Below are 26,362 nucleotides of genomic sequence, written 5' to 3'. Positions count from 1 at the left end.
AGCTATACTTAAATCCACTCTTGACTGGTGGTAGTTAGCTACTTGCAAACCCTATGGTGCAGACTAAGACAGAGATTGTGCAAATCATTTTAGCAGGTGTTCTTCCTTTCAAATAATTCACTATGACTTTTTCACACAGCCATAGGAACTACAGTGTTATCTAGCAAGCAAGCCACTGTAACATTTGTTGGTGTAAACTTGAAAGTAAAGATAGCTAGCTAGCTATTTTTAAGCCAGAAGAAAGCTTATATTTTATCACATTCGTTTGTTCCATAGCTATGAAAATCTATTGACGTTTAAACATGATGTACTTACTGTGAAAACAAAACTTAAACATGTGGCTACAGTAATCCACTTAGCCAGCCTACACACACTGCTCGTCATTAAAGAATGAATGAGAATGTAAGATTTGGTCGCGACGGAGACGTACATGTCCCCTCCATCCCCCCAGCTCCTACGCCCTTGGATAGGCCTATTTGATGTGCCGATTCTTCATAATAAATTAAAAATTAATTATAACAGCTCCCGGTTGTTGTGCGCATCATGTATTGTGCAGATCATGTAGATAGTCAATGTTATTTTGTCCCACTCTCACACTCTCCTGTCACTTTCAGAAATCATTAACAATTTGCCTACAATATAAACAAAATTAAAGAGATCCGTGTATAATGTACATCCAGGGTTGGGTTGGTTACTTTTTAAATGTAATCAGTAACAGTTACCTGTCCACATTTGTAATCACTAACGTAACATTTTGATTACTCAATCTCAGTAACATAATCTAATTACTTTTAATTACTTTTAGATTACTTTAATATTAAGAGGCATTACAAAACAAATAGGAATAGCCTATAACCAAGACCTTTTGGCAATAAATGGCAATTTCTCAAAAAGGGCATTGACATTATTGTATATAAAAATCAAGATATACGGAAGCTTTTCGCATGTACACTAAATCAACAGTAGTCCGATGTTTTTCTCCACAACCACCAACGTCATCAAAACGTTGCAGAAACCCCAGGCATGCAAATGCACGTTTGCAACCGTGAACATTTGCAAACAAATAAGTTTTACTCTAGCGCACATAACCTGCGATTATTAGGGCTAACATGCCATGGATTTAAAAAAACATAAATGAAAGCAATAAACTGTGATTGTACACCTGCACTCTTAGCTTAAAGTCAATGTCGTAAGCAGCCAATGATAACCAATGAACGCAATTGTCAGAGATTCAAAATGAGATATGTCTGTCTTTCCATTGGCTGGTATGTAAATCTTTACTTTGATTGTGACACACATGTCTGTATAATATCAGAGGATTATTAGGTATTAGGGCCATGTCCTCCTGCCTAAACAAAGAAGGGTGCCAGTCTTCTGTTCCTCAGGAATGTGGTCCTTGGGGGGAAAGTAAAATTAGTTGGCCCCTTTAGGTAAACACAGTAGTAAACATTATGGCATTTGACGCGTCTCTCTTATTTGCAAATAATAATAAAACTGTTAAATTGTGCCAAGAAAATTTCGTCTCTGTACTTCCTTATTAATGAGTTCTGATCGATGAAATTACCATCACACAACCTGTATGGACGGAGTTCAGTTGGCTACATCAAATGCAATCATTCTTTGGCAGAGTGCTTCCCAACACACCTTTTCTCCTGAAATATCATGATTAATTCCACAATGTTTTATCTTGAAGGCAGGGTAATGTTACAGGTATCTAACAAATAGTTGCCTAATCTTCTAAACATTTCCTGTCTGAGTTGTTCAATGTAACTCTTCTGCTGTGTTGTTCGTTGCATTTGACAAATAAACATTAAAACTTGAAAAAATCTTTTCACGTATCATCACGTTCTCAGAAATGTGTTGATAGTAGAGAACTAAATCACATTGTTATATGGGTCGGCTAATATTATCGTAGATACACTCTGTTTTTATCAGCCACCCAACCAACAAAACCGCCCACCTTAGCTCACATGATGATCACACACAACTGAGGCGCGCAATTAGTAAAGCATTTAAAAACAAAATCACGCATGCAACATGTCGTATTTCGCACACATAATATTTTTCAATTGAAGTAATCCAAATGTAATCATACATTGTTTCAAAAGTATCTGTAATCCGAGTACAATCTTTTAGTTGATAATTTAACGGATTCCAGTTACCGATTGTTTTATTCCGTTACATACTCTGTGTATATCCTATATCCTTTTACTTCCCAACTCTGTGTCTATCCTATTAATATTTTCTACAATTTGCAGTGTGTTAACAGGTGTTTTTCAGCATGCATCGTAGCTGCAAGTCTTCTAGGATATCATTGGTTTGTTTGTGCTCCACATTGTTTCAACTCCTTATTTTCCGTGGTATTGGAATGGACATGTATTTGCATATGGCGGGAAGTGGAGATGTGATCAGAAGCTTTTTTTGCAGACTACTAATGCCGTGATATCTGATGGGGTTTGGTCTTTACCAGGGATGGAGGCTTGGACCTGCTGGCAGCTCAGAGCAGGTGGAGGTGGGAACACAAAAGATGTATTGTATTCCCCTTTTGTTCTATTAACCCTCTGTTTGTTGTCATGTTTATTATTGTGTTGTCAGTTCTGTTGTTGTTTATTACTCACCTCAGAGTCTCCAGTTTACATTGTGGATTCTTCAGCAAAGCAGAGAGCTGCTTCACTCTTGTATCCTTCAGGTCATTGTTACTCAGATCCAGCTCTTTCAGGTGTGAGGGGTTTGACATCAGAGCAGAGACCAGAGAAGAGCAGCCTTCCTCAGTGATTCCACAACCTGACAGTCTGGATAGAGATTATTATACTGTTTAGAATAACTTTAGAATTGCCTCAATACAATACATCACCGCAATGTCAATAAGTACTTTCAAAATGAAAATAGCCAATACATGACACTAGAATGTTACTTCCCTTATAGAATATTGTGTGAGGAGGGGAGTAGCAGAAAGGATTATAACTGAGAACGAGGGGTAGATCTGTGGACATCTGGAGGTTTAACTTAAGATCAGCTTGAATGGTTGATAAACCTGGAAAGTAGGACCGTAACTATTATTAGATTAAGTCAACCTATTGTCAAGTAAAATCTGTTTCGTTTTGGAAATGTGGTGGATTTGGATGTTCAAGTCCCTATGTGACCCTCACGGTAGAGGAGATGGGATGGTAAAGGAGAATGGATGTCTTCAAAAGGAAACAGTGCAATAGTAACAATATAATGGACCTGTATCATTCAGATCATTGTTACTCAGATCCAGTTCTTTCAGGAGTGAGGGGTTTGGCTTCAGAGCTGAGAACAGAGAACCACAGACTTTCTATGTGAGCAGACAGCTTGATTGCCTGCAACGAGTTTAACAACATTTCTCAATCACATGCTTGAAGAAGTGGGTATACATTTACCAACTTTGTCTAGTGGTTCTGGGCATTATCCAAGTCATGGCTGTTACATTGTCAGTTCTCCCTGAGTGACATTTCCATCTCCGTCCATGAAACCCCTCCAATGCATGTTGCACATGTCCATCTCTGTTTATTAAACCCCTCCACTGTGGTGATATTTCCATCTCTATGAAACTGTGATGACATTTCCATCTCTGTCAATGAAACCCCTCCACTGTGATGACATTTCCATCTCTGTCAATGAAACCCCTCTACTGTGATGACATTTCCATCTCTGTCTATGAAACCCCTCCACTGTGGTGATATTTCCATCTCTGTCTATGAAACCCCTCCACTGTGGTGATATTTGTTGTGGAAATGTCTTTATACAATGTATTCTCACTGAGTAAAGGACTGAGTCCCACTGTTTAGATAGGTAGAGGAATGTGGGGGATCTGGTATTTGCATAGGGGGCATCTATTGTCTGTCCAGATGCAGATCAATGGGTTTTAGGACAGGATAGGAGAAGATACAACAGGGGGCAGTAAGGTCAGTTGGCCCTTTGGGTAAACACAACAGTAAACATTATGGCAGGAAGGATAAGGTGGGGGAAGATAGCATTTGACTTGTGTGATAGAACAAAGGGAATGTGTTTGATTGACATAAGACAGATGGCAGCATCTTACCACACCCCTTTTCCTATGTAATAAATACTGTCGAAATGATGTTTTTATTTAGAGACAATCCACTGTTACCTTGTAACCTGTATACTTTCTCCTTGCAAGCAAAATTAAAACTGTTTATTGCGTGATTGATTTCTCCTGTCTTACCTACCATTTTCATAGAACTATTTGGATTTTAGAAATTGCCATCACAGATTAAAAGATGGAGTAAAATTCTTCAGCTTTATGTTCCTTGTGTCTTATTCATTGATACCGCATATACAGTGCCTTGCGAAAGACCCGGCCGTCCCTCCAAACTTTCAGCTCATACAAGGAGAAGACTGATCAGAGATGCAGCCAAGAGGCCCATGATCACTCTGGATGAACTGCAGAGATCTACAGCTGAGGTGGGAGACTCTGTCCATAGGACAACAATCAGTTGTATACTGCACAAATCTGGCCTTTATGGAAGAGTGGCAAGAAGAAAGCCATTTCTTAAAGATATCCATAAAAAGTGTTGTTTAAAGTTTGCCACAAGCCACATGGGAGACACACCAAACATGTGGAAGAAGGTGCTCTGGTCAGATGAAATCAAAATCGAAGCAAAACGTTATGTTTGGCGTAAAAGCAACACAGCTCATCACCCTGAACACACCATCCCCACTGTCAAACATGGTGGTGGCAGCATCATGGTTTGAGCCTGCTTTTCTTCAGCAGGGACAGGGAAGATGGTTAAAATTGATGGGAAGATGGATGGAGCCAAATACAGGACCATTCTGGAAGGAAACCTGATGGAGTCTGCAAAAGACCTGAGACTGGGACAGAGATTTGTCTTCCAACAAGACAATGATCCAAAACATAAAGTAAATCTACAATGGAATGGCTCACAAATAAACATATCCAGGTGCTAGAATGGCCAAGTCAAAGTCCAGACCTGAATCCAATCGAGAATCTGTGGAAAGAACTGAAAACTGCTGTTCACAAACGCTCTCCATCCAACCTCACTGAGCTCGAGCTGTTTTGCAAGGAGGAATGGGCAAAGATTTAAGTCTCTCGATGTGCAAAACAGATAGAGACATACCCCAAGCGACTTCCAGCTGTAATCGCAGCAAAAGGTGGCGCTACAATATATTAACATGATTGTGTCCCACTTGTTGTTGATTCTTCACAAAAAATTACAGTTTTATATCTTTATGTTTGAAGCCTGAAATGTGGCAGAAGGTCGAAAAGTTCAAGGGGGGCGAAAACTTTCGCAAGGCACTGTAACTCCACTAAACAACTTTGATACGTATCAGTGGTCATTAAAGTGAGTGTCTGGACAATGGCTTCTGAAATAAAATGGATAAACAAAGGATACCTGCGTTGCCCCACTACATCACTGGGCTACTAAATGAATAAGGATTATCTATGAACCCCCTTATTCATTCCTACCTGAAACACTCAGAAAAACCTCAGTTCCACTACAATATGATTATATGTTAGGCTTTCAAAAAATCTTAACTAAATTGGGAAAATATCTTTTTATCTAACTATATTCTATTATTGTATTTTTTGAGAGAAAGTTTCCGGCCCCAGTCCACCCATCCATCACATTTATAAAATATCTTCTTCACTGGGCAAGCAAGCCACTAGAACTACTTACTCTTTTCCATAGAGCCCTAGGCTATTGTTTCAATCAAACAATCAAATGAATTTATAATGCCCTTTTTACATCAGCAATTGTCACAAAGTGCTTTCATAAAACACCCGGCCTTAAACCCTAAGGAGCAAACAACAGTAGTGTTGACATTGGTTGCATTCAAGAGCAGTATAACTACAGGAATACTGACCTCAGAGTCTCCAGTTTACAGTGAGGATGCCCCAGTCCATCAGAGAGCATCTTCAGTCCAGAATCCTTCAGTATATTGTCACTCAGATCCATCACTGTCAGGTGGGAGGGGTTTGAGACGAGAGCTGAGGATATCACTTCACACACATCAGCTGTGATATTACAGCCAGCGAGTCTGTCAATAAAGAGCAAACACGTATTATAATGTTACTCTATTCGCGCCATGCCCACACAGGCCACTCCTATTCAGACCACGCCCATTCAGGCAACTGTGTTTTCCTGCCTTCACCATGAAGTGTACACCACGCATACATGGTGTAGTCATGTATTTTTATGAATAAAAAAAAATAAAAAATCATTTTGGGAATTTAAGTAGAAACTATATTTAACAACATTTTATTCTTTACCAAATAAAATAGATTTGTGTGAGTGATATTTAAAATGAATACTTACAGAGCCTTTCTGCATCCTCTGACAGCTGGGAGCAGTCTCCTACGACCCTCCTGTGATGTCTTGTACTTCTTCAAATCAAACTCCTCCAGAACATCCTCTGATATCTGCATCATGAAGGCCAGGGCTGAACACTGAGCAAGTGTGAGGATTTTGGAACGGTTGTCTGACTTCAAGTATTTTTGGATTTCCTCCTGTACTGAATGGTCTTTCATCTCTATCAGACAGTGGAAGAGATTGATGCACCTCTCAGGGGAGACGTTCTTCTTCTGCATCACCTTTAGGGATCTCACCATTTTCTGGATGCTCTCTGGACAGCTTTCTGTCTGTGTCACCAGACCTCGTAGGAGTTTCTGATTAGACTCCAATGAGAGGCCATGAAGGAAGCGGACAAAAAGGTCCAGGTGTCCGTTCTTGCTCTCCAAGGCTTTATCCACGGTACTCTTTAGCAGCTCATGTAAGGTTAGATCTTCAGATGAAGCTTTAGTCTTTCTCTTAAGGAAGGGCTTCAGTGCATCCATGTTCTGGGTTGTGAAACAATGGTAGATGTAGACAGCTGAGAGGAATTCCTGAATGCTCAGATGCACAAAGCAGTACACCATTCTCTGAAATAACACTGACTCTTCTTTGAAGATTTCTGTGCATATTCCTGAGTTCACTGAAGCCTCTCTGAGATCGATGCCACACTCTTTCAGGTCTTCTTCATAGAAGATGAGATTGCCCTTCTCCAGATGTTCAAACGCCAGCTTCCCCAACTTGAGAAGAACATCCTTATCTGACTTCATCAGCTCCTCTTCCATCTCATCTCCTTCGTGATACTTCTGGTACTTGTGGCTGGTCTGAATGAACAGGAAATGCGTAAACATCTCAGTCAGTGTCTTGGGCATCTCTCCTCTCCTATCTTTAGTCAACATGTGCTCAAAGACTATAGACAAAATCCAACAGAACACTGGTATGTGACACATGATGTGGAGGCTCCTTGATGTCTTTATGTGTGAGATGATTTTGCTGGCCAGGTCCTCATCACTGAATCTCTTCCTGAAGTACTCCTCTTTCTGTGGGTGATTGAACCCTCTCACCTCTGTCACCTGGTCAACACAATCAGAAGGGATCTGATTGGCTGCTGCAGGTCTGGTAGTTATCCAGAGGAGAGCAGAGGGAAGTAGATTTCCCTTGATGAGGTTTGTCATCAGAACATCTACAGATGATGTCTGTGTTACATCAGATATGACTTTGTTACAGTGAAATTCCAGTGGAAGTCTGCTTTCATCCAGACCATCGAAGATAAACATTGATTTACAGGCAACAAGTTTCTTCACGCTGTGTTTGTCCAGATCTGTGTTGAAGTCATTCAGAAGTCTGAGCAAACTGTACTGGTGATCTCTGATCAAGTTGAGTTCCCTGAAAGGAAGCACAAATATGACATCCACATCTTGGTTTGCCTTGCCTTCAGCCCAGTCTAGGATGAATTTCTGCACAGAGACAGTTTTTCCGATACCAGCAATGCCCTTTGTAAGAACAGTTCTGATTGGTTTCTCTTGGCCGGGTAAAGGTTTGAAGATGTCATTGCAGTGGATTGCTGTGTCGTGTGGGGTTGGCATTCTGGATGCTGTCTCTAGCTGCCAAACCTCATGTTCACAGTTAACCCCTTTACTTTCTCCCTCTGTGATGTAGAGCTCTGTGTAAATACTGTTGAGGGGAGTCCGATTGCCTGTCTTCACATTGCCTTCTGTCACACATTCATACCTCGTTTTTAGTCTGGCTTTATAATTCTCTAGAATTCTATGCAGGCTTTCATCCACTGTAAGAGAAAATTAAACAATCTGTTTCAGACAAAATGGTTAACAAAATGTAAGGTTTGTCTTTTAAAACATATTACCTAATGCATGTAGTTACCTGCATTAAAATCGCATTGAAATACTTAAGTATGAACACATGAAGTGTGCAAATAGTCTTACTGTTCTCAGAGCCTCTATCATCCTCACTGGGTTCACTCAGCTGCTGTAGTACAGGTCTTGTTCTGGATCTCTTTCTACACTGAGGACAGACATATTCTCCTGACGAAGCAGGCTGCTCCCAGTATCTCGTGATACACTGTCTGCAGAACCTGTGTCCACAGTTAATAGAGACTGGATCCCTCAGAGCCAGCTCACACACTGAACACCTGGACTGATCCTCTGTCAGAGTTGACCATCCACTATAAAGGATAAAGACACAGAGAGATCAATAGAAATAGTTAATTACACCTGGACTGATCCTCTGTCAGAGTTGACCATCCACTATAGAGGATAAAGACACAGAACAATAGAGATAGTTAATTACACCTGGACTGATCCTCTGTCAGAGTTGACCATCCACTATAGAGGATAAAGAGGGTGCTAGAAGACGTTTGTAAAATGGAGTGATGTACTAGGCAATTTGAATGAAATATTAACATTTGGGTGTTGAATACCTGTGCAAGCAACAGTTTTCTTTTTTCCTTACAAATATTTCCCAACATACAACAACATTTCAATTCACCATTTGTTATTCAAGAAAATTGGTCAGGGCTCTGAATACTTTTGCAATGTGCTGTATATCCTAGAGCTGAACATACTGTACCTTTCATCAGCAAACTTAATAGGTTTAGTCATAGATTGGGCTACAAAGAGCAGAGACAAACATAACTTATCTACGTTGGACCGTGAGGGGGAAACATCTATCTTAAAACAAGAAGTAAATGTGGGTGGCCAACTTGTTGACATGAGAAATATTTAAGACTGAAGTTGGAAATTAGAAACAAGGTTTGTTCCTCTAATTTTATTGGTTCAAAAGATAAAGTATTACATTCAGTCAATGGAAACTATGCAAATTGTGTTAGTAAATGTAGTCATAACCACTCTTGGGATAGCACGTGAAGCAGCAACTAGAGCCAGTAGCTCCCTCTGCTGGCTGAGACAAGACCAACACCACTCACTTGTTACAAAGAACCTAAGGCAGCTGACGTTCTCCAGCCGTACAGGTTGGCAACACCAGAAATGCATTAATAATACAAAAAAACAAAAAAAAATAATACTGAATAAGTAACAATAAACCAAACTTATGTTGATTATGGTGGCTATATTACTAGAATGCATTATACTATCATTTTACCAGCTTCAATAAATGCATCTCAATAAAGATGACACCATACCTTGTGGTGTTTATCATAATTGTTACCATCTTAATTGTTAATAGGCATCATACTTCAGAACACCTCATGACCCTATCTGTTGTCATGGCGTCAGATAATGGCCAACCAGAGAAACAAATAAGAGACAATGTTGACAATCACTGATCATGTCCCATGACTTGTTCCTACCTTTGATCAGTAGAAAAGACTCCCTCCCTGAAATTAACAGGACGATTCATAGACTTGTGACTCTTCATGGACACACAGCTGGGTACAGGGGAGGCTGGTCTCTCCTGCTGAATTGGGCTTCAAAAGAACAAAGACAAACATTATTTATCTTAACTGAACCCTGATGGGGAAACATCTTCCTTAAAACTAGAGCTTGTAAGCTTGTTTACATTAAAAACATTTCAGACTGAAGATGGGAAATTCATACCACTGGAAATAATGTTGCTTTTGTCCCTCCAACATCATTGGTTCAAAAGATAAATTATGACATTCAGTCAATGGTAACTATGCAAATTAACTTAATAAATATAGTCATAGCCGATAAATGATGAAACATTTTAAATTGGGATTACCTAAACCTGTGAAATATGCATGTGGTGGAGCAACTAGAGCCAGTAGCTCTACTTGCTAGGCTGAGATGAGACCAACGCCATTTACCAGTTATGCTGCATTCACACTGACAGCTCACTCAACTCACAAAGTGTTCAATCTCTGGCAAGCTGTCGCTGAGCCCACCCTGGCATGTACACTGCCTGCTCAGACGGGGCGTGTCTTCCTAATTAATGCCAGCTACAACTAGTCAACCAGTACAGGGGACACAACAGTCTCCTCAATTACTAATAAGTATGTATTATTTGTGTGACTCCACTACTAAAATGTATTACGTATCAACACAATGCCAAGTCAATGACTTGACAATGTTCAAACTGCAAATTACAATCACTGACCATGTTCTATGTTATGCTTGTAGCCGTTCATTCACTCGTAATCCTAATGATCTCTGAAACCTTCTTCCATGCATCCATATTTAGAATTATATCTCTGTATGTAGCCAGACAAGCATCATAAATAATGGGGAAACCAGACACCACAATAATGAGTTTCTCATCCATTGTTTTCTCTTGTGTGCAAGTTTTAAGTTAGCGAGTAGAAAAGACAAGGGACAAGAGAACATCTGCCTTGCCATTGGAAGTCGACGTATTTTGTCACTGCCATGCATAAAGTTAAACAGTCGTTAACTCTCAACTGTCGCTGCCGTCGGGAGATTTTATCTCCCAGTGTAGCGCCACCCACTGTTGCCGTGATTAGCTGAATCTCATTGGAAATAAATGGAAGCGTATCTCTTTGTAGCATTAGCGAGCAAGAAGTGTGCTCTAAGCTTTACAAAGAAACTAATGCTGCTCATGTTCTCCAGCCTTACTGGTTGGCAACACCGAAGATGCATATTTAATACAAAAAAACAAGCCTGCTCATATATGAAGAAATGTAAATGCCCAAAATGTTTAACATATAATAAAAGACCAAATCTATTTTGTCTTTGGTGGGTGTATTAATAGAATACATTATACTGGCATTTTACCAGCTTCATTTAATGCATCTCAATAAAGATGACACCATACATTGTGGTGTTTATCATAATGGTTACGATCATAATTGTTAGTAGGCCTCATACTTCAGAACACCTCATGACCCTATCTGTTGTCATGGCGTCAGATAATGGGCAACCAGAGAAACAAATAAGAGACAATGTTGACAATCACTGATCATGTCCCATGACTTGTTCCTACCTTTGTTCAGTAGAAAAGACTCCCTCCCTGAAATTAACAGGACGATCCATAGACTTGTGACTCTTCATGGACACACAGCTGGGTACAGGGGAGGCTGGTCTCTCCTGCTGAATTGGGCTTCAAATGAACACAGACAAACATTATTTATCTTTACTGAACCCTGATGGGGAAACATCTTCCTTAAAACTAGAGCTTGTAAGCTTGTTTACATTAAAAACATTTTAGACTGAAGTTGGGAAATTCATACCACTGGAAATAATGTTGCTTTTGTCACTCTAACTTCATTGGTTCAAAAGATAAATTATGACATTCAGTCAATGGTAACTATGCAAATTAACTTAATAAATATAGTCATAGCCGATAAATGATGAAACATTTTAAATTGGGATTACCTAAACCTGTGAAATATGCATGTGGTGGAGCAACTAGAGCCAGTAGCTCTACTTGCTAGGCTGAGATGAGACCAACGCCATTTACCAGTTATGCTGCATTCACACTGACAGCTCACTCAACTCACAAAGTGTTCAATCTCTGGCAAGCTGTCGCTGAGCCCACCCTGGCATGTACACTGCCTGCTCAGACGGGGCGTGTCTTCCTAATTAATGCCAGCTACAACTAGTCAACCAGTACAGGGGACACAACAGTCTCCTCAATTACTAATAAGTATGTATTATTTGTGTGACTCCACTACTAAAATGTATTACGTATCAACACAATGCCAAGTCAATGATTTGACAATGTTCAAACTGCAAATTACAATCACTGACCATGTTCTATGTTATGCTTGTAGCCGTTCACTCACTCGTAATCCTAATGATCTCTGAAACCTTCTTCCATGCATCCATATTTAGAATTATATCTCTGTATGTAGCCAGACAAGCATCATAAATAATGGGGAAACCAGACACCACAATAATGAGTTTCTCATCCATTGTTTTCTCTTGTGTGCGAGTTTTAAGTTAGCGAGTAGAAAAGACAAGGGACAAGAGAACATCTGCCTTGCCATTGGAAGTCGACGTATTTCGTCACTGCCCGCTTGCTGAAAATTTGCATAAAGTAAACAGTCGTTAACTCTGAACTGTCGCTGCCGTCGGGAGATTTTATCTCCCAGAGTAGCTCCGCTCACTGTTGCCGTGATTAGCAGACTCTCATTGGAAATGAATGGGAGCGTATCATTTTGTACCGTTAGCGAGCGGGAAGTGTGCACTAGGCTTTACGAAGAAATTAATGCTACTCATGTTCTCCAGCCTTACTTGGTGGCAACACAGGAAATGCAAGAAATAATGTAATGAAATAATAATAAATAATGAATATAGTCATAACCAAAAAACAATAAAGAATTTAAGTTAGGATAGCCTTAATCTGTGAAATAAGGATCACAGGTCTTGGCTATCCAAAACCTAAAGGGAGCAACTGGCAAATAAAGTTTTATTTGATTGGGACAGTGCATGTTAATGAACAAGACATGGAGTACATGCATGTAAACATGCCGGATTATAGCCAAGGGCTAATATCCATCCGTAGTCCCACAGGCTAGGATCACACAGTTCACAAAAACATTGCAAAATACAATTTACATCTACAGTCAGTTCATAAATCAGCTAAATCCTATATACAATATTCACACAAGACTACATGCAACTTCACAAACACTAATCCATATACACATTACAAAGTAAAACAATTTAAAAAGGGTAAAACATACATACTAATGTGTGCAACTTTGATTTTCCCATAGCCATTTCTTCAACTGGACTTAAAACAAGCTATATGTAGTACATTCTCTTAGTGTTAGAGGAAGACTATTGCACAGGTTCCCACCCCGGACAGACAGGACCGTCTGACCGAAGGTCTGTGAGGTATTATCAAGTCTCCTCTGGTAGAGGCTCGCGTAAATGAGGCAATACATATCTAAATGAGTGAATATATAAATTAATAGGTTTTTGTTTAAGAATTTTGTTTTTCAAAGGACTGATATTATTTATTTCAGGGGACTTTTATTTCATAATTCCACATTTATTTATTTCGAGAGACTTGTATTTCATAAGACACATTTATTTCATAATGACACATTTTCATCTGGTACATACAAATGAATAGGGTGTGGTTATCTCACATTTTCAGACCAAAGCAACAGCAGCACTTAATCACTAAATTTGAATATACGAGAAAAGCCCAAACATTTCTGGTGGATGGAAAGGTCACTAGGCTACAAAAGAAAACATTGTCGTTGCTCATTGTTCAGAAGCAGGTGATGTCTGACTCCCAGAAAAGCATCTACAGGACTTGACCTCAGGACATCCTGGTTTGCACATCCATTTGATTCAGGTAAGAGCTTTAGGTAAAGTTGCTTTGTAAAATGAACATCATTACGTTCATATTATATGTATGTTAGCTATCTAGATGTTTGTTGTATGTAAAATAAATTAACATGACTGTCTGGACATGAGTGATGGCAAAATGTTAGATACAGAAGCGTGCTACAATCCTAATGTAGCTACGTGTGTGTTGAGTTAGCAATTGTTTTGCTAAATAACAGTACAGTAACCTAATGTTTGCCAATTAAGTAAGTCTCATACCCAATTGTTAGTAATAACAAATGGTACCAGTAACATGCATTTTATTAATTAATCAAGGTAAACGTGCAAAAGTGCAGCCGGTCCGTAGCTACCAATACATTATGTATTTATTAAATTCAGTCCATACAGTCGTTGCTTCAGATACTGATATAACCTAAATGGACTAATTTGCCTTGATTCTTGGTTAGCCAATTGCTTGAATACCAACTAGTTTACAGATTACTCTGTTTATTATGTTCACAATTAAGATAAAGATGTACCAGGATGAGTGTGAAGAACCGGCGCCCACAAACTGTTTATGATCCTGGTCTTTAGGCACCATTGGAGGTGCAACAGGCAATAATGTCCAGGAGAGCAGGTAGTCTAACCACCAGCCGTTCTGAATAAGGTATGGATGCTGGCCATTAAAACTTAGTTTACAAAATATGTATGTACTGCTTTTATTATAAAATTTGCCTTGTGGGAGAGATCAGGATGTCAAGCCAGACTCCAAATCCTCTTACTACAGGTGTCTTTCTAAGGCAAACGTGAAAAAGGGCATTGACTTGGATTCAACTTATTACCTATTACTGTAGAAAATATGATTTGTTGAATATTAGCGAGAAAGACAAGTACTGTCTATATGTCTTTGGAACTACGGTCTATAAGTCCATGGAAGTACTGTCTATATGCCTATGGAAGTACTGTCTATATGTCTATGTCTTTGGAAGTACTGTTTATATCTCTATGGAAGTACTGTCTATACAGTGGGGAGAACAAGTATTTGATACACTGCCGATTTCGCAGGTATTCCCACTTACAAAGCATGTAAAAGTCTGTATTTTTTTATCATAGGTACATTTCAACTGTGAGAGACAGAATCTAAAACAAAAATACAGAAAATCACATTGTATGATTTTTAAATAATGAATTTGCATTTTATTGCATGACATAGGTATTTGATCACCAACCAACCAGTAAGAATTCAGGCTCTCACAGACCTGTTAGTTTTTCTTTAAGAAGCCCTTCTGTTCTCCACTCATTAGCTGTATTAACAGCACCTGTTTGAACTTGTTACCTGTATAAAGGACACTTGTCCACACAATCAAAGAGACTCCAACCTCTCCACGATGGCCAAGACCAGAGATCAGGGATAAAATTGTAGACCTGCTCAAGGCTGGGATGGGCTACAGGACAATAGGCAAGCAGCTTGGTGAGAAGGCAACAACTTTTGGTCAAGATGATGGTCAATCTCCCTCAGTCTGGGGCTCCATGCAAGATCTCACCTCGTGGGGAATAAATGATCATGAGGAAGGTGAGGGATCAGCCCAGAACTACACGGCAGGACCTGGTCAATGACCTGAAGAGAGCTGGGACCACAGTCTAAAAGAAAACCATTAGTAACACACTACGCTGTCATGGATAAAAATCCTGAAGCGCACGCAAGGTCCCCCTGCTCAAGCCAGCGTCCGTCTGGCCCGTCTGATTGCCAATGACCATCTGGATGATCCAGAGGACGAATGGGAGAAGGTCATGTGGTCTGATGAGACAAAAATAGAGCTTTTTGGTCTAAACTCCACTCGCCATGTTTGGAGGAAGAAGAAGAATGAGTACAACCCCAACAACATCATCCCAACCGTGAAGCATGGAGGTAGAAACATTATTCTTTGGGGATGCTTTTCGGCAAAGTGGACAGGACGACTGCTCTGTATTGAGGGGAGGATGGATGGGACCATGTATCGCGAGATCTTGGCCAACAACCTACTTCCCTCAGTAAGAGCAGTGAAGATGGGTCGTGGCTGGGTCTTCCAGCATGACAATGACCCAAAACACACAGCCAGGGCAACTAAGGAGTGGCTCCGTAAGAAGCATCTCAAGGTCCTGGAGTGGCCTAGCCAGTCTCCAGACCTGAACCCAATAGAAAATCTTTGGAGGGAGCTGAAAGTCTATTTCCCAGCGACAGCCCTGAAACCTGAAGAATCTGGAGAAGGTCTGTATGGAGGAGTGGGCCAAAATCCCTGCTGCAGTGTGTGCAAACCTGATCAAGAACTACAGGAAATGTATGATCTCTGTAATTGCAAACAAAGGTTTTTGTACCAAATATTAAGTTCTGCTTTTCTGATGTATCAAACACTTAAGTCATGCAATAAAATGCTAATTACTTAAAAATGTGATTTTCTGGATTTCTGTTTTATATTCCGTCACTCACAGTTGAAGAGTACCTATGATAAACATTACAGACTTCTACATGCTTTGTGGGAAAACCTGAAAAATCTGCAGTGTATCAAATACTTGTCCTCCCCACTGTATGTGTATGGAAGTTCTGTCTGTATGTACACTCACCTAAAGGATTATTAGAAACACCTGTTCAATTTCTCATTAATGCAATTATCTAATCAACCAATCACATGGCAGTTGCTTCAATGCATTTAGGGGTGTGGTCCTGGCCAAGACAATCTCCTGAACTCCAAACTGAATGTCAGAATGGGAAAGAAAGGTGATTTAAGCAATTTTGAGCGTGGCATGGTTGTTGGTGCCAGACGGGCCGGTCTGAGTATTTCACAATCTGCTCAGTTACTGGGATTTTCACGCACAACCATTTCTAGGGTTTACAAAGAATGGTGTGAAAAGAGAAAAACATCCAGTATGCGGCAGTCCGGTAGGTGAAAATGCCTTGTTGACTAGAAGAATGTTGCCTGGTCTGATGAGTCTCAATTTCTGTTGAGACATTCAGATGGTAGAGTCAGAATTTGGCGTAAACAGAATGAGAACATGGATCCATCATGCCTTGTTACCACTGTGCAGGCTGGTGGTGGTGGTGTAATGGTGTGGGGGATGTCTTCTTGGCACACATTAGGCCCCTTAGTGCCAATTGGGCATCGTTTAAATGCCACGGCCTACCTGAGCATTGTTTCTGACCATGTCCACCCCTTTATGACCACCATGTACCCATCCTCTGATGGCTACTACCAGCTGGATAATGCACCATGTCACAAAGCTCGAATCATTTCAAATTGGTTTCTTGAACATGACAATGAGTTCACTGCACTAAAATGGCCCCCACAGTCACCAGATCACAACGCAATAGAGCATCTTTGGGATGTGGTGGAACGGGAGCTTCGTGCCCTGGATGTGCATCTCCATCAACTGCAAGATGCTATCCTATCAATATGGGCCAACATTTCTAAAGATTGCTTTCAGCACCGTGTTGAATCAATGCCACGTAGAAATAAGGCAGTTCTGAAGGCGAAAAGGGGTCAAACACAGTATTAGTATGGTGTTCCTAATAATCCTTTAGGTAAGTGTATATGGAAGTACTGTCTATGTCTATGGAATGAGTGTAGGACTAAAAGAAAGTCAGCAAGGAATAAAATGTTTAGTCTTAACAGATGAGCTTGTCAACGTATGAAGAAAAATTGGTATGGCCTTAAGAGTTTTGAGATAGGATGGTATAAACATGTGAAACAAATTTGTGTTCCGGGGGATGGTGATGTATGTTAGGGGTTGTTACTTCCTGTATGACGTATGCATGTCCGAGGCATGAAATATGGCATGGGGGTGTGTGGTATGTAATTTATGGTGGCTCTGATCCCTAACAATAGGGCTTGAGGTTTCTGGGGGCGCAAAATTTACAAGACATTCAATGTTACGATAAGTCCGATGTTTAACAATAGGGCACCAGGGTTCAGGAATGTTAAATTCCCAAGGCAAAATATGTTACAATATGTAGTAGAATGTTTGCTGTTCAACAAAAGGGCACCATGGTTCTGGAATGTTTAATCCCACAAGCAATCGATGTTACGACATGTTTGTACAACAGATGATCAATAACCAGTGAGTGGTACATTTAATGTTTTTACAACACCATAGGTGGCTGGTGTAGTCTGTGTATTTAAACCACATTGACCCCAGGTGTTTCTACAGCGATCAACATTGAGTTTGAAAGATCGGTGAAGCTTAACAGCAAGTCGGCAAGAGAATATATTTGACTTCTATTTAACATGAGTTTAAATGTGATTGGTTAATTCTGAACACAGACACATCCCCACTTATAAGAGGGTGTGCACACATATGCAACCAGGTTATTGTAAAGTTTTTATTTTTCATTTTACCCCCTTGAAAATTACAATTTTTCAATTGAATTGTTCACATTATAGGTCACATTAAAAGTGGAAAAAGTTCTGACATGATTTATCTTTGTCTCATTCTTTTACATCACAAAAACCTGGCATTTTAACAGGGGTGTGTAGACTTTTTATATCCACTGTATATGCTTGTCAATGCACGGGCATAGCACATACTGACTTCTTACTGAGGTGTATGAATGTAGTACAGCAAACGTGTACTTTACATTATTTTTGTGGTAGATAAAGCACGCAAAAAGTAGCATACAAAAGCCAGTAGCATAATTATTACAAATGCAACTTTAAAAAAATGACCAATAAATAATGTGCCAGAGACCAACGTATGACATAGCTCTGATTGGCTGGTTATTTAGAACCTTGTGCTACTTCACTTCTGTGAAATATTTCCGGCCAGAATATTCAGTTTTTTTTCCCATAGGCTTAATGTTACTTCCAAAATACATTATGAAACGAAGTCATCAAAAACTTTGTAGTTTGTCAAACCAAATAAATGTAGTCGAGCAGCAAATTGCTAGCTCTTCTGGTGCACTTCCTGATTTAGAATGATTCTGAAAGCAACCGGATCCTCCATGATAAAGGACTTGGTACCTCCATTGTTACAGACTGTATCATACAGTATATCAGTATCAATTAGTCAATGTTGCGGTTTGGCAGTACTCCCACGTTAACTGCCGTAGCTAGTTAACGTTTTCTAGCTAACTTTACTGTTGACTATTTTTTTGTTTTGGAAATGGTACCTAGTTCAATTGGAAAATGCGGGTAGGGAAGCAGACATCAGGACTGGTAGCCAGTTAGCTAGACTTCTTATTTAAAACCTTAAAGCTTTCATATGGCCAAGAGTGGATTATATATAGCTTGCAAATGTAATATAATATTGCAATCTTGTTGTGTGGTATACTGGTCATCTTATTTGCACATTCACTGTAAATTATTGAGAATATTGTTTGTTTTTTGTTCTTCATAGACACCAATGATTGGCCAAACCTAAAGACAGTAAAGTAAGTGAAAGATTTACTATAAAGTCCAAAAACAATGGTTACTATTGTAACTCCAGTTCTACGAGTGGAGCGTCGCCCATAGGGGCTTCACTCCTATTGGTTTACCCCTCTGCCAATAGGCAGGTGCTGAAAATGTAAATATGCAAATCACACCTCTCATGGCCATCTGCCCCATGGCTATAAAAGAGGTCGCCATACCCCAATCTGTCTCCCAACATACCTTTCTTCACGAGAAAAGAAGTCAGTGACCGGTCAGGGCATGAACCCTATGGGTGACGCTGAACTCATAGAACAGGAGTTACGAAAGTAACCATCGTTCTATATCGTGAAGCTTTGCCCATAGGTGCTTCGCTCCTATTGGTTTAGGGAAAAGCGAGCAAGCCCAAGATGAAAGCCCTGCCGGTCACCTACCTCACCAATGAGATAAGTGCCAAACAGCACGGCACAGGCGTGAAATAACCACGACATCTAGCCGCTTCCATCCCGCTCACACCAAGCACATACGTTTGCACACTGACACACAGCCCCAAACAAATGTACATACGGCACAAACCCATCCGGTACCTCCCCAATCAGCCTCGACTGAATCGGAGCATCCGAGGCCAGCCCAGAGAACACACTGAAACCCGGACTCGGCGCACAAGTAGACACACACAATGTGAGCGTCCTATACACAACCCCACAGGCACACCGGAGCAACGGACGGACCCATGTTAAATGCACAGTCCCAATAGCTCAACGGACCCAACTTACACCCCAGACTCAGCCACACTGAGCACAGAGTGAGCCAGCGTGCCAGCAGCCATGTCACGCAAGTAAAAACGGACAAAAGGCGACCCCATCCTCCAAGACGCGGCAGCACAAATGTCCTCCAACCCCACGCCACCAAACAGAGCGGCAGAGTCCGCCGCCCCACGTGTGGAGTGGGCCCCAAACCCCCTAGGCGCAGGAGTGCCACGTGACTGGTAGGCCAGATCAATCTCTTCACACGACCAGTGAGACAGGCACTATTTCGACAGCGGCTGGCCCATCTTGGGGCCACCGTGACACACAAAGAGCTGGGGCGGGGTCTGCACCGTGGCCATGCGCAGCACTTACTGTGCCAAAATCGCACACTGGACACAAACTATTCAACCTCTCCTCACGGGGAGGAGGAGAAAACGCCCACAACACCATCTTCATGGAACGAAACGACGCCTTGATCACCTTGGGCAGAAAGGCTGGGTTAGGGCGCAACGCAGCCCTGCTACAATCGCCGTTGATGGCGAGACAGCCAGGCTGCGTCGACAGCGCACAAAGGTCACTGACCCTCTTAGCAGAAGTCAGAGCCAACAGAAGCGACGTTTTAAAGGACAGCATCTTCAACGGTACCTGATCAATCGGTTCGAACAGTGCATCACACAGCGCCTCCAGAACCAAAGCCAAATCCCACTGTGGCAACGTCCGCCGGGTCACTGGTCGGAGACTGCGGGACCCGGCCAGAAACAGTTTCACCAAGGCTAAATACAGACACTCCATTGAAACCCTCATGACACGCTGAGATTGCCCACGTGTACACCGTAAGCGTGCCAGGAGACCTTTGCTGCTCAAACAAACGTTGCAGGAACAATAGGACACTGCCCACGTCACAACAGAGGGGGTCAACCCCCGCATCCTCACACCAGCGGGCAAAGATAACCCAACGGCTGGTATAGCTAGCTGACGTTGAGGCCACCCTCGCGCCCTGAATGGTCGCGACCACCTTATCAGTCAGTCTTCGGCGGCCGCAGTCAGTCCTCGGAGCCCGCAGTGGCGCCCCGTGGCGGTAAAGGATCGGCCACGGCGTCCCCACTGGGCCGCCTTTGAAAACCACTGGGCACCCGGGCAAAAAGGGGCGACCAGTATGAGCGACAGCCCCTCCGATCGCACCCCAGACATGACAGGGAGAATACACTAGGAGAGGAGGAAGGCACTATACCCACTTAGAAGAGTGCGCAGGTCCCTCAAGAACGCCAGATCCGACTCCAGAGAGCTCGGGACCTTGACCCACCATCACCGGTGATGCACCGAATCCAGGCAGAGGCTGGGGGCCAACGCGTACCCGAACCGAATGCGCATGTACTCGTACACCTGGCCCTGAAAGGAAAATCGCAGGAACTTCCTGTGGCATGGTAGAACAGGAACATGGAAGTAGGTGTCCTTCAGGTCGATGCTGACGCAAAAATCACCGGGGTGCACACACTCCAGGAGACGTTTCGTCATGAGCATGCGAAACGGCCTTTTTGACACGCATTTGTTCAAAATGCGCAAGTCTAGAATCGGCCTCATGCCCCCGTCTTCTTGGGCACCCGGAAGAAAGGGGAGTATAGCCCCTTCTCCCTCCGCCCCAGCAGAACTAGGGACACCGCCTCCTTTTCCATAAGGTCAGCAATCTCCTCCTGTAGGGCAGCGACCTTCGAAGGAGACTCCATAACGGTCTCTACAACCCCACGAGAACGGGGGAGGCTGGCAGTGGAACTGCAGCGCGTACCCCTTCCTCAGAAGATCCCCACCAAACGCACACAGGGTGGGGAAGCTGCTGGCAGAGCTGGCAGAGGGGTAAACCAATAGGAGCGAAGCCCCTATGGGCAAAGCTTCACAATACAGAACCTCTGGTTGGGATGCAAGAAACTGGGTAGGTTAGGGTAGTTCTAAGACTTGGTTTCCAATGTATCTACATGGTGTTAGACAGGGGTGGGCAGTATTTATGATAGATGCATTTCAAATATGTATTTCAAATACAAAAAATAATTTCGTCATTTGTATTTGATAAGAATTGCTTCAAATTTAGTGTTTTGTAGCTTAGAAATACTGTAAAATAGTTTGTGAAAAGTCTACATGATGACATGCTGATGCAAAGCTGACGCCCTTCATTACCAAACACCAAGTAACTAAATTAAGATACAATTATGAGTCATTAGCTAAATTCCAGGATTTTCACTCATTTCCAGGAGGGTCACATTGACCTGTCTGTAATATTGGGGGGGAGTCACCCCGTCCCCCCTAATTCTAAGCCCCTGATTACAGTATACCCACTTCTCCGGGCTCCACTACACCACTGTCCAAGTGACAGAAGCCATCCTATATTAACTACTAGTATCGCAATTTCGATAATAATTTGCTTAATTGTGCCGCTATATGTAAAAGGTGTAATTGTTTTAACTAGTTTTATCATGAGGTAGATGTAAGGGAAAGTATGAAATGGTAAACAACTGTGGAATTGACCAAACGTTACTAAGGTTACTCAAGTGACAACCGTTTGAAATAGCGAAAAGTGGGTCAGGAAATGACGATATGGAAGTAAGTTTTAGCCAGCCGAGTCTGCGTGGCTGCAGCTGGATGGTATTGCTGTGAGATATAACTGTGAGATAATCACGCCTTATTCATTTGAATATACCAGGTGAAAATGTGTCATTAAGAAATTAATGTGTCATTATGAAATACAAGTCCCTTTATATAAATCATTAAATAAAAGTACCCTGAAATATATTAAAGTTATCCTTTGAAAAACATTAATTTGAAACAAAAACCAATTTATATATATATTAACTGCTTAATTAATTTTTTTAAGGATTTATGTCATAGCCATATTTATTTACTTCATATTGACTTATATGGCATTCCATTCATGTTCTACAGCCTTACTGGTTGGCCACACCGGGAATGCAAATGTAATACAGAAAACTGGCCTACTTGTTCATAAAGAAAAGCAAATGTCCATAAGTCTTAATATTTAACAATAAACCAACCGTATTTTGACTTTAGTGGGTTATTAATATAATGCATTATACTGCCATTAAAACCAGCTTCATTTTATGCATCTCAGTAAAGATGAAACCATACCTTTACTGAGATTATTTATCATAATTGTTAATTGGCATCATGCCTCAGAACAGCTCTGTTGTCATGGCAGATATTTGGGGGTCCAAATAAACAAATAAGAGACAATGTTGACAATCACTGACCAAGACCCATGACTTCTTCCTACCTTTGTTCAGTAGAAAAGTATCCTTCTCTGAACCTAATATGACGATCCATAGATTGGTCCTTGGTCATGAACACCCAGCACTCTTCGTGGACACACAGCTGGGTACAGAGGAGGCTGGTCTCCTGCTGAATTGGGCATCCAAAGAACAGAGAAGTTACCTGGATAAACAAGTCACCTCGCTTAGCAGTACACCCGTTTTGTCTTAACTTTTCTGCTATTAAACATTTTACTAATAACAAAGACCAAATGATTCACTTAGAAAACATAAAGAAACACTCTGTTTACTTGGTACACCACATACATGTCTGAAACACCACAGGAAAGTCTGAACTGTCTAATCTGAACAGCCATTCAGTGGTCCTGGTTGTCTTGGCAGAATAAGACCAGAAGAGAACATGAGAAAAATTGAAAAACAGAGACAATACTTTTTCTTCTACTACAATCTTTCTCTTTTGTTCACTCATCTTCCTTCTCTTTCTTCATTTCCTTCTCTTTAACTTTCCCCATCATCTTCTACACTCTCCTCATTTCAATCTTTTTACTCCCTTAATTGTTCCTTCTCACTCTCTTCTCCTTCCTCTCCAATTTTTTATAATAAATAGCACACTATTAGATAAAATGCTTTGGTTAACAGATTCCAAATGCTTTTCTCATTTTTGTATTTTATCTCAAAAACATTGTTTATTATAATAAAATGGCAGGCTCTGTTGTCATATATTTCCCTTTCCTCCTCAATCTCCTTCCTCTCCACTCTAACAGTAAATATTATGCTAATGTTATCCATGAATATTTCTACATATATTTTCACAATATGTCAAATCATTAACATTGTAATCTACAAATACATATTCTCATAGTTGCATTAGTTTAATATGATCATATTTTCAAAATAGCCCGTCCAATGCATGTGTTTTATGTGAACGTTTTTTTAACCAAGCTAGCTTACCTCTACATACCTAACGTTAGCTAGAATAACTTATTTTAAACCTTATGGAGCAGATCATCTATCTATTAAATAATAATAAATTGTGACATTATAACATCACTAGATAGTATTTAAAACGATTGAAACCTGTCTCGAAAAGACGTTTGTGGTGATATTGTGGATTCAATTGACACTTGCTTGCTTCGGTCCGTGTTTCCCACAGCAGTTTCCTCAAAAACTAGCTTGAGCAAGTAACTAGCAAAGGAGTGAATGAAGCAACTATAGCGAGCAGCCCCCTCTTAGCCAAAAACAAGCACAGCGCGATTGAGTCTCCAACCAGTAGACTCTGCTTCCCGGTCTCTAAAAAAATATTATTTGAATTTGCGGTCTCTAACTCAGAGCGACAAGCCACCAAAAACGGGGACGTCGTCAGCCTGGTTACTGGTCATTATTTGTTGTATGAGAAAGCGGCGCAAGGGCCTTTTCTCATGTTTTAGCAGGGAATATGTTCCTGTACACGACAGTATTTATTCGTCTGCTGTTATCATCATTATAATCATAAACTTTTAAAGCACAAGTACTGACAAATAATATCTCACTTCCAAAATTAATTATCACGTTCTGTCCTTTAGAAGACCATTGTCCTTGAAATACCTACGTTATTGTTGTATCTTCCCCCTTCCCGCGATGTCTAAATATGAATCCTGGACCAACAATAATTACTTTCGATTTCAGTACAGCCGCCTTCTATGAGGGGCCGTCAGGGACATTATTCAGAATTACCTCTCACAAGCACATGTGAAACACTCTCACATAAACAACTGGAAGATTATTCGCTCTCACAAATACAAGTGAAACGCTCTCACACATACAAGTGAAACGCTCGTATATACACTACTGAAACGCACTCACACATACAAGTGAAACGCTCTTATATACACAACTGAAACGCTCTCACACATACAAGTGAAAAGCTCATATATACACTACTGAAAGCTCATACATACAAGTGAAACGCTCTTATATACACTACTGAAAGGCTGCCCGACTGTTTTCGCATTTGACAAGGTTCTGGTTAAAAATATATATTTAACTATAATCATATTATACAGTATATCCCCCGTATTTATCCCTCGTTATTATATTGCGAACCCTAGCGGATGTGGGAAATGGCGGTAAAGTGACGCACCCTTAAAAATTACTCCCTAACACCCAGTAACACTACACAAAATGCCCCATTACCGTTTCCATGGTCTTATTGCATGATAATATTGTAAAAACATTGTGATTGGCATGAGATCATTACACAAAATGGACATTACCCTTTCCATCGTCTTATTTCATGATAATATTGTAAAAACATTGTGATTGGAATGAGATCTCTGTTTCTTTGTCTTTCAACATGTCACTATAAACGGCGACGGATGATTATAGTACAGAAAATATAAAACACTCATAAATACATTAAATATACATAAACCAATGTGTTTTTATGTTTTTTTTATAGAAAGACTTCATGCAATCGACGCTTGGATGGCTGAAATTAGCGCGTTTTTAGAATTTGGTCCTTCTTCCGCGGATTTCCGCTGATACATGAGTTCGCGAATGTGGAACCGCGGATAGCTGGGGGAATACTGTATGTATATTATATATGTCGCATAGGTTGGCCATTCCTCCGGGTTTAGGCTGGACAGTCCGGCTGCAGGTGCAGCCTTAAGCTTGTCACGCATTTGTCCTCCTTTTGAGAAAATAACAAAAAGGTCCGCCTTTTGGCACATTACCTTGTTAGTTTAATACTTATTGGCTAAAAATGTGTGTCAAAAAAGCTGTGTCAAAATAAGTAATTCCATTGGTTACATTTTCGTGTCGTGACCGTCAACACATGGCTAATTTTAATATTCAAATGATGAGAGACAATAGCCCAAAAAGATGAAAACACATTGTTAAAACATATAACAATGTGTTTTCTACTTTTTGGGCTATTGTTTGCTGACTTAAAAAGTACGTTTTTAATCTCAAAACAAACGTCCTATTTTTACGGCATTGTCTTTTGATGAACGAAAACATGTTCTATCATAGCTCAAAATTTATCAGAAATGACTACTCTGCTTTGCTCTTTGCATTTTTTGGGGGGTTCTTCCTCCTCCTTTTTTCCTCCTATTTTTACAGTACTGTACCCTGCATCTCACAAACTTGTCCTTTGTCTCTGTGATACTGTAATTCTTGTTCTTTGTTGATATGAACCTGCAACCAGTCAAAATCTACTGGCTTATATTGGTTGTGTCACATCATTTGAAACATGTTAAATCAACTTTGTGTGGTTGTGTCCAATCAATGACATGTGTTCTCTATTGGTATTTGATTGTTGCCACTTGTGTTTACCAGTATGGATGACGTACATTAGAGTGCAGAATGTGTTTTGAGAATGAGAATGTGTTCAGAGTTTTGCTGAAAAGTCCAAGTGAG

At 40.8% G+C, this 26,362-nt stretch overlaps 1 protein-coding gene across 3 annotated transcripts in view; it reads right to left on the bottom strand.

Annotated features, from left to right (window-relative positions):
* LOC105009479 (NLR family CARD domain-containing protein 3-like) overlaps window positions 1–24,684 on the bottom strand; it is a 39,095-nt gene extending 14,411 nt beyond the window's left edge. Inside the window, exons 1-9 of one of the 3 annotated variants that reach the window (XM_034295606.1) lie at window positions 24,555–24,684; window positions 22,972–23,129; window positions 11,265–11,381; window positions 9,658–9,774; window positions 8,276–8,514; window positions 6,321–8,118; window positions 5,869–6,042; window positions 2,619–2,792; window positions 2,177–2,489 (exon numbers count right to left, since the gene is read on the bottom strand). In XM_034295606.1, the coding sequence (XP_034151497.1) occupies window positions 2,432–2,489; window positions 2,619–2,792; window positions 5,869–6,042; window positions 6,321–8,118; window positions 8,276–8,514; window positions 9,658–9,774; window positions 11,265–11,381; window positions 22,972–23,039 (2,745 nt within the window). In that variant the 5' untranslated portion in view covers window positions 23,040–23,129; window positions 24,555–24,684 and the 3' untranslated portion in view covers window positions 2,177–2,431. Of the gene's footprint in view, window positions 1–2,176; window positions 2,490–2,618; window positions 2,793–5,868; window positions 6,043–6,320; window positions 8,119–8,275; window positions 8,515–9,657; window positions 9,775–11,264; window positions 11,382–22,971; window positions 23,130–24,554 lie in introns of those variants that run through there. The other 2 variants (XM_034295605.1, XM_034295607.1) reach the window with 2 other exon arrangements.
* Between the last annotated feature and the right edge of the window lie 1,678 nt (window positions 24,685–26,362).

Source organism: Esox lucius, chromosome 11 (assembly GCF_011004845.1).
Source record: "Esox lucius isolate fEsoLuc1 chromosome 11, fEsoLuc1.pri, whole genome shotgun sequence".
NCBI classification, from domain to species: Eukaryota; Metazoa; Chordata; class Actinopteri; order Esociformes; family Esocidae; genus Esox; species Esox lucius.
Note: the sequence above shows the minus strand (reverse complement) of the source record. Positions and strands in the feature narration are given on the sequence as shown.